Source organism: Notolepis coatsorum (assembly GCF_963971535.1).
Source record: "Notolepis coatsorum genome assembly, chromosome: 6".
In the NCBI taxonomy this organism is placed as follows: domain Eukaryota; kingdom Metazoa; phylum Chordata; class Actinopteri; order Aulopiformes; family Paralepididae; genus Notolepis; species Notolepis coatsorum.
This window is the reverse complement of record NC_140170.1, coordinates 173781754-173791592: the sequence shown is the minus strand read 5'-3', so window position 1 is coordinate 173791592 and position 9839 is coordinate 173781754. Positions and strand designations below refer to the sequence as shown.

Here is a 9839-nt window from a genome sequence, read left to right as displayed (position 1 = left end):
CTACTACTACCACCACCACCACCACTACTACAACCACTACTACCACCAATACCACCACCACCACTACTAATACCACCACCAATACTACTACCACCAACACCACCACCACTACTACAACCACTACTACCACCAATACCACAACCACTAATACCACCACCACTACTACTACCACCAACACCACCACCACTACTACAACCACTACTACCAACAATACCACCACCACTAATACCACCACCACTACTACTACAACCACTACTACCACCAAAACCACCACCACCACCAAAACCACCACCAACACCACCAATACCACCACGACTACTACCACCAACACCACCACTACTACCACCAACACCAACACCAGTATTACCACCACCAACACCAGTATTACCACCACCACCAACACCACCACTACTACCAACACCATCACCACTATTACCACCACCACCAACACCACCACTACTACCACCACCACCAACACCATCACCACTACCACCACCACCACCACCACCACTACTATCACCACCAACACCACCACGATTACTACCACCAACACCACTATTATCACCACCACTACCACCAACACCACCACCACCACCACTACTAACACCACCACCACTACTAACACCACCACCACCACTACTAACACCACCACCACTACTAACACCACCACCACCACCACTAATACCACCACCACTACTACTACCACCAACACCACCACCACTACTACAACCACTACTACCAACAATACCACCACCACTAATACCACCACTACTAACACCATCACCACCACTACTAATACCACCACCACTAATAACACCACCACTACTACTACCACCAACACCACCACCACTACTACAACCACTACTACCACCAAAACCACCACCACTACTAATATCACCACCACCACCACTACTAACACCAACACCACACACCACCACTACTAACACCAACACCACACACCACCACCACCACTACTAACACCACCACCACCACTACTAACACCAACACTAACACCACCACTACTAACACCAACACCACACACCACCACCACCACTACTAACACCAACACTAACACCACCACCACTACTAACACCAACACTAACACCACCACCACTACTAACACCACCACCACTACTAACACCAACACCACACACCACCACTACTAACACCAACACCACACACCAACACCACCACTACTAACACCAACACCACACACCAACACCACCACTACTAACACCAACACCACACACCACACACCACCACCACCACTACTAACACCAACACCACCACTACTAACACCAACACCACACACCACCACCACCACTACTAACACCAACACCACCACTACTAACACCAACACCACACACCACCACCACCACTACTAACACCAACACCACACACCACCACTACTAACACCAACACCACACACCACCACCACCACTACTAACACCAACACCACCACTACTAACACCAACACCACACACCACCACTACTAACACCAACACCACACACCAACACCACCACTACTAACACCAACACCACACACCAACACCACCACTACTAACACCAACACCACACACCACACACCACCACCACCACTACTAACACCAACACCACCACTACTAACACCAACACCACACACCACCACCACCACTACTAACACCAACACCACCACTACTAACACCAACACCACACACCACCACCACCACTACTAACACCAACACCACACACCACCACTACTAACACCAACACCACACACCACCACCACCACTACTAACACCAACACCACACACCACACTGACACAAGACACGCACTCCAACAACTCACTGCCACTGATACTAATTATTTTCATTGTGTCTCTGTGTCTGTGTGTCTGTGCGTGTGTGTGTCTGTGCGTGTGTGTGTCTGTGCGTGTGTGCGTGTGTGCATGTGTGTGCGTGCGTGTGTAGGATCAACAATGCAGAGGATTTTGTAGTGGAGCAGAACAGTGGTCTCCAGGCTGACAACCTGACCTCTGTCACTGGGAAGGAACTGTTTAAAAACAACCAGCTACTGGTTAGAACACACACACACACACACGCACACACACACATGCACATGCACATGCACACATGCACACACATCTACATTTAAATCAAACAGCTCCATGCCATATAGTTAGAATGTATAGATCTATATTTAAATCAACAGCTTCTCCATGTACTGTAATAGAGTTATGTTGGAAATAGCTGTTTCAGATTATCTTTGCCTCGAACCGTTCTCTATAATCTATAATAATAATATTTCAAATGTGTCCGGATGGCAGAATTCAGTACTGTATCTACAAAACCTTCTGTTTAATCATCTTCCCTTTATTCATTTCATTTTTGTACACATTATCTCAAGAAGGTGCATGGTGTTATTCACTGTCAAAGATGCAAAGAAAAATCATAATTTATATTCTCCTTTGTTTCATCAGAATTTACTCAAGCCTAGTAACAGACACAATATTTCTGACACTGGGAATACATTCCCTGAGATCCGTAGATGTCCCTAGATACCAAGAACATGCAAATGGACTTGTAGAAGTGGAGCAATCTTCCATTTACTTAGGTATGTATTTTAGGGGGATTTTCAGAAAATAGGGCTCCGGGCTTAAGAGGTTAAAACTTTTAAATTCGAATGTTGATTTAGAATCCGAATGTCAACATTATGATCGACGCGTCGAAGCTTTGAAGCATTCGGTACAGATCAAATCAAATTTATTTATAAGGCCGGACAACACACGTTAATGTCCCCATGGGCCGTAGTCGTACAGGTCTTCTTTAAACAAGTCAAGAAGAAAACATAACAATAAGTCAAGAACAGAACAAGAACACCATAAGGTCCAACAAATTTAAGATACATGCAAATAAATGAAAGAATGCAAGCACTCCCAGACATACCCCACGCGAAGGTAAGGAAAAACTCACTAAAACCTAACAATAGGGAAAAATGCTCCACAGGCAGTGTGGAGGAGAGAAACCTTAGAAGGGCCATTCAAGGGGGGATCTCCCTTCTTAGATGTCGGTGATAGTAGTGTTGCAGACTACCAGTTGGTAAGCATGCACTCAAGTGTGTAGTGAAACACAGATGAGTGCATGCAATGAGCCCGTTAGTTTATCTGTGTGTCTCCTCTGGTTGTTTGGGTGTCTTAGTTTTGCTTCATGTCTCCTGCCAGGTGTATCCGGTGCTAGGTTTCCCTGACCCAGCCATCTCTCAGGCCTCAGAGCGACTGGTCAAAGAACATCAGGCCAAGTACATCCAAACCCACAGATTACTACAACAGGTAGGATACACCCTACATCCTACATACTACACCCTGCACACACACACACACACACACACACACACACACACACACACACACACACACACACACACTGTATATGCTTCACCGCTCCTTTCTAAAATGCAGGTTGAATCTACAGTCACCTGTAATGTTAGCAAAGTGAAGCTAATATTACATCTAACTATAAAGGAAGTGAATCCATTGTTAAATAATTGGCCCATTCTGAATGGGCACTGCACTAGTTTGAGTAAAGACAACTCAACTCAATGCTAGGAATCCCTCATGGGGCCAGGATGGTTCCTGTTTAAGTCTTCCTGTCAGGATGGTTCCTGTTTAAGTCGTCCTGTCAGGATAGTTCCTGTTTAAGTCGTCCTGTCAGGATAGTTCCTGTTTAAGTCGTCCTGTCAGGATCATTCCTGTTTAAGTCTTCCTGTCAGGATGGTTCCTGTTGAAGTCGTCCTGTCAGGATGGTTCCTGTTTAAGTCGTCCTGTCAGGATAGTTCCTGTTTAAGTCGTCCTGTCAGGATAGTTCCTGTTTAAGTCGTCCTGTCAGGATCATTCCTGTTTAAGTCGTCCTGTCAGGATGGTTCCTGTTGAAGTCGTCCTGTCAGGATGGTTCCTGTTTAAGTCGTCCTGTCAGGATGGTTCCTGTTTAAGTCGTCCTGTCAGGATGGTTCCTGTTTAAGTCTTCCTGTCAGGATGGTTCCTGTTTAAGTTTTCCTGTCAGGATGGTTCCTGTTTAAGTCTTCCTGTCAGGATGGTTCCTGTTTAAGTTTTCCTGTCAGGATGGTTCCTGTTTAAGTCGTCCTGACAAGATGTTCCTGTTTAAGTCGTCCTGTCAGGATGGTTCCTGTTTAAGTCGTCCTGACAAGATGTTCCTGTTTAAGTTGTCCTGTCAGGATGGTTCCTGTTTAAGTCTTCCTGTCAGGATGGTTCCTGTTTAAGTCGTCCTGTCAGGATGGTTCCTGTTTAAGTCGTCCTGTCAGGATAGTTCCTGTTTAAGTCGTCCTGTCAGGATGGTTCCTGTTTAAGTCGTCCTGTCAGGATGGTTCCTGTTTAAGTCTTCCTGTCAGGATGGTTCCTGTTTAAGTCTACCTGACAAGATGGTTCCTGTTTAAGTCGTCCTGACAGGATGGTTCCTGTTTAAGTCGTCCTGTCAGGATAGTTCCTGTTTAAGTCGTCCTGTCAGGATGGTTCCTGTTTAAGTCGTCCTGTCAGGATGGTTCCTGTTTAAGTCGTCCTGACAAGATGGTTCCTGTTTAAGTCGTCCTGACAGGATGGTTCCTGTTTAAGTCTCCCTGACAAGATGGTTCCTGTTTAAGTCGTCCTGTCAGGATAGTTCCTGTTTAAGTCGTCCTGTCAGGATGGTTCCTGTTTAAGTCGTCCTGCATAACGGTAACTGTTGTAGAACTACTTTTTGCCACGAGCGTTACAACACATTGTTCTTTTCGCCACTTTCCTGTTGTTCAACTTCCTGATGTCACCACTTGTGTTGTTGAAGGCAGAACCGTGCAGCGCCCGGTAGAACGAGGTCAGGGTCGTGTTCCTGTTGCTAATAGCAGCGGCTGTTACACCATGTGAACGGATGAACAGTGGAAAGTTATTAGATAATGGAGCAGACTTTTGATATCTGTAATGAAATAGATAGTAACATTGTTATTTTCAAATAACTCTCTCCCTCCCCCTCTCCCCCCCCCTCTCTCCCTCTTTATCTCTCTCCCCCTCCCTCTCTCTCTCTCTCTCTCTCTCTCTCTCTCTCTCTCTCTCTCTCTCTCTCTCTCTCTCTCTCTCTCTCCCTCCAGAGGCAGACCATTGAATTGATCCCCATCACTAAAGTAAACTATAAGTGGAAAGGAGACCATCATGTTTACTATGTTTACGGCAACGAGCATGAAGTCAACAGCGGCAACTATCCTGCAACCTGCTGCTGTGTGATCATGTAGGCCTAGAGTCGACACACACACACACACACACACACACACACACACACACACACACACACACACACACACACACACTCTCTCTCTTCTACCTTGTCTCGTTGACGATGATCCTGCCATCTGATGTTGGTCCATGTTTTATTCTGGAGTTCAGCAATATAACGTAGATCCTGCATGCTGAAGATTCTGCTCCGAACATAGAAATACAGAACCACAGAACCACAATGCCGAAGGTCCCGCTGCCAACATGGAAATGCATATCCTAGATCTACCATGCTTAAGATCCCGCTTCTAACATAGAAATGCTTATCCTAGACCTAGCGTGCTGAAGATTCCGATCCAAACCTGCCCTAGTGTGGGCATGGAGACAGTGCAGCCTAGACAGTGATACCTACTGTACAGTGCAGCCTAGACAGTGATACCTACAGTAGACAGTGATACCTACAGTGATACCTACTAGGGATGCCCCGATCGATCGGCCAGCGATCGGTATCGGCCAGCGATCGGTATCGGCCGATATTCAGTATAAATATGAGATCGGTGAATTCCGATAATGCTTTATTTTCGCCGATCGTGAAAACCAATCGAAAAACATGATCCAATTCTTAGCGGAGATCTCACTCGCTGACTTCAGTCTCAGACACACGGAGCGGCTCCTCCTCCTCCTCCTGCCCCTCCCTTACCCATGTAAACAAGCTCCGGCAATAGTCTGCTCTAACCTAGTGCATGCGACCTCCGTGAGCTAACGTTAGCTACCGTTACTGTTTAAACAGAATGACCCAGTCAACTATTTACTTTTAGTTTAATACATGAGGCATTGTCTAACGGTATCTAGCCGGCTAGCTACTGATAGCTCCTGATATCAACAAATGCTCCAGCAATAGTCTAGTAGTGCATGATAGCTCACGTTAGCTCACGTTAGCTCACTGTTCAAAACGAAATGTCCCATTAAACTAAATAGTTCACTGAGGCGTTGTCTTAACGTTATCTAGCCGGCTAGCAGTAGCTACAGATAGCTCCTGATATCAATGTCTTATAACATTGATTCGATGCGTATTCGAGCTGAGGGCATGCTGAATGTGATTTGACAAAAGCACAGTATACCAATAGGGTCCAGCTGCAGCGCCGGAGAATCCTGGCCATAGCTGGAGGCTACTCGAGTACACACAGACAGTGGAGCTGTTTGCAGATAGCGAGCATTTTGACTTGTTGCGTGGTGGCGATGTCTCGCAGATAATACAACTACAAGTATGATTATATAATATATATTTTTTATAAAAAAATAATATATATATATTTATATATATATATATATATTTTTTTTTTATACCAAAAACGATCGGTATCGGCCGATATGGCTCATAGACGATCGGTGATCGGTATCGGTGGCAAAAAACGTGATCGGGGCATCCCTAATACCTACTGTAGACAGTGATACCTAGACAGTGATACCTACTGTGCAGTGATACCTAGACCATACCTGTCAACCATCGCGTCTTTCCCGGGATTGTCCCGTATTTCGAACCTTCCTTCCCCCCGTCATCCCGTTCCCGTATTTTTCCCGTTTAAATATATATATTTTTTTTACAAAATGGCTGCAATTCCCCTCCGTGACGACAGGTGGCAGCAGTGTAGATTAGAACGTTAGCACAGGAAGTCAGACCGGAAGACGGTTGCGACCCGAAGAAGAAGAAGAACAGCGACCAGATAAAGGAGGGGTTTAGCGTGAAATGTATTACATTCTACAACTACCTACCTAATGTATGGTGCTCTCCCTCAACATGCGAGTAGGGTGAGACAACACCATTCTTTAGTCCAAATAATACCCTACTTTATACTATATTATTGTCATTCGTTTAATGTAAAGTCAGTCTTACATTGGCACTGCTTTGACGTTGCATTTACCCATAATCCATTGCTGTATTAGACGTGCCAGTATAACTTTTGTAATATGAATGAAGAGCAAATGTAAAGGTAATCAATACACAATGAAACAATATCTTTATCTATATCACATGTCAAAACTACTTTAATAAAAGAAGATTTCCGTTTTTCATTTCTACTCATTCATCCAAAACAAGACAGCAATTCTACTTCTGCATGCACCGGGAGAATTGAGCTCATAGCACAGATTTGGAGTTGATAGAATGGACATTGCTGTTCTTAGGAAATGTTGCACATGGTGGAAATAATGGAAATGAACATTTCTAACATTAACATTTAGTGTATGTTTAAAGTTGATACATTGAGGCATGGTAGAATTTCACTTTATATTACAGCAGTATCCGTTTTTAACATTACAATTAGTGTCTGACACTATAGACACATGTTAAAAGTCAAAGTCAACTTTGTCATTTTCCAATTTGTGCAAGACATACAGAAAAATTCAATTACATGCCCCCCTTCCCACGGTGTATATAGAAAGACACAATATACAACACACAGGACTATGTACAATATAAACAGTGCCTACAATTAAATTAATGAATGAATTAAATAATAGGTAAAAGAGAACTTAGTGTAAATATTCTTTAATTTGTGTCAACGTTATAAAAATCCTATTGTATTCAACAAATTAATTATGATACACCACAATGTGCCCTTTCTATCTATTCTAAATCTATAACCTTGCGATTCCACGGCTGCGCAGTGCAGACAATATATATATATATATATATATAATATACATACGAGGGGGAGCAGACTACATTGGGAGGGGCCGGGGGAAAGGGGGCGGGGCGAAATATCCAGTTTTTTTTCAAATCCCAATGTTGACAGCTATGACCTAGAGACAGTGATACCTACAGTAGACAGTGATACCTACAGTAGACAGTGATACCTACAGTAGACAGTGATACCTACAGTAGACAGTGATACCTAGACAGTGATACCTACAGTAGACAGTGATACCTAGACAGTGATACCTACAGTAGACAGTGATACCTAGACAGTGATACCTACAGTAGACAGTGATACCTAGACAGTGATACCTACAGTAGACAGTGATACCTAGACAGTGATACCTACAGTAGACAGTGATACCTAGACAGTGATACCTACAGTAGACAGTGATATCTAGACGGTGATACCTACAGTAGACAGTGATACCTACTGTAGAAAGTGCAGCCTAGACAGTGATACCTAGACACTCAGTGATAATTAGACAGTGATACCTACAGTAGATAGTGCAGTGGCCTTGTTTACCTCGCCTGAACTACATGCCTAGATTTATCTCTTGACACATCTACCTCCTCAGAGGTGCCTAAAATGCCTGGAATGCAAACCGTTTGAATCCCAATGAGGTTTTACTGATCTATAGTAGGTCATTTAAAATGACCAGGGTTGTTTTCATCTATAGCAGGCTGTCTTTTAAAATGACCAGGGTTGTTGTTGTCATCTATAGCAGGTTGTTATTTAAAATGACCAGGGTTGTTTTCATCTATAGCAGGTAGGGATGCTCGATATTGGCTTTTTCACCGATACCGATATACCAATATTGTCCAACTCTTAATTTCTGATACCGATATCAACCGATACCGATATATGCAGGGTCCCCCCCCCCCCAAAAATGGAATAATTTCAGGTAATTAACATTACATATCTCTTGTTGTGGAATTAACACAACATTATGCATACTTTTGACAATAAATAAAATCAGAATTTGTTCTTACTTGCTTGCCTGGGTAAATAAAGGTTATAGAAATGTAATTTTTTTTTTTTTTTTTTTTATTATATCACATTTTAATGCCGATATCGGCCGATAATATCGGACATCCCTAATAGCAGGTTGTCTTTTAAAATGACCAGGGTTGTTCTCATCTATAGCAGGTTGTCATTTAAAATGACCAGGGTTGTTCTCATCTATAGCAGGCTGTGTTCTCAGCTAGCAGGCTGTCATTTAAAACACCTCATGGGATCTCCTGACACGTTACCTCAGACACCCCCCCCCCCCCGAACACCACCAGTAGCCTGTAACACCCAAGAGGATGTTACACCACCATCACCATTAACACATGTACAGTATATGTCTACATACTGTATTAATGTAAACATGAGAATCACAATATATTGCAGTGTTTTTAGTCCGAGACTGGTATTGAATGGTGATCCTTGTATCCTGATAATTATCTGTCGTAATTCTTAGTGATATCTGTCATAATTCTTTGCGATATCTATTGTAATTATTTGTGATACCTATCGTAATTATTTTTGATATCCATCGTAATTATTTGTGATATCTATTGTAATTATTTGTGATACCTATCATAACTACGAGGTAATGACTATTTCTGGGACTTGATAGTCTTTGGTATGATTTATATCTGTGTGTTTAAAGTTGTACTTTGTGAACGCCTCCTGACCCCAGTTTACTCCCAGAGTTGTTTTCCCATAAAAAAGATGGCGTGATGCTGGTCTGATGTCTGCACCAAACCACTGCTCACTTCAATCACACCATGTTACCCAATGTACCACCAGCCATCCCAAGTGTACCAGGCAAAAGAACATTCAAGAATGCCGCTTTTAACGTGTACGACCTATTCATTTGTATTCTATGACTTTTAACTCACTGTGCTGTGGGTCTCTGCCA

General features: G+C 43.3%; 1 protein-coding gene across 1 annotated transcript in view; it reads left to right on the top strand.

The window, feature by feature from the left end:
* LOC311231107 (protein SSUH2 homolog) overlaps positions 1-7302 on the top strand; it is a 62769-nt gene extending 55467 nt beyond the window's left edge. The window contains exons 10-12 of the mRNA XM_084317598.1: positions 1951-2056; positions 3201-3308; positions 5114-7302. Of these exons, the coding sequence (XP_084173724.1) occupies positions 1951-2056; positions 3201-3308; positions 5114-5254 (355 nt within the window). The 3' untranslated portion in view covers positions 5255-7302. The remainder of the gene's footprint in view (positions 1-1950; positions 2057-3200; positions 3309-5113) is intronic.
* The last annotated feature ends 2537 nt before the right edge of the window (positions 7303-9839 follow it).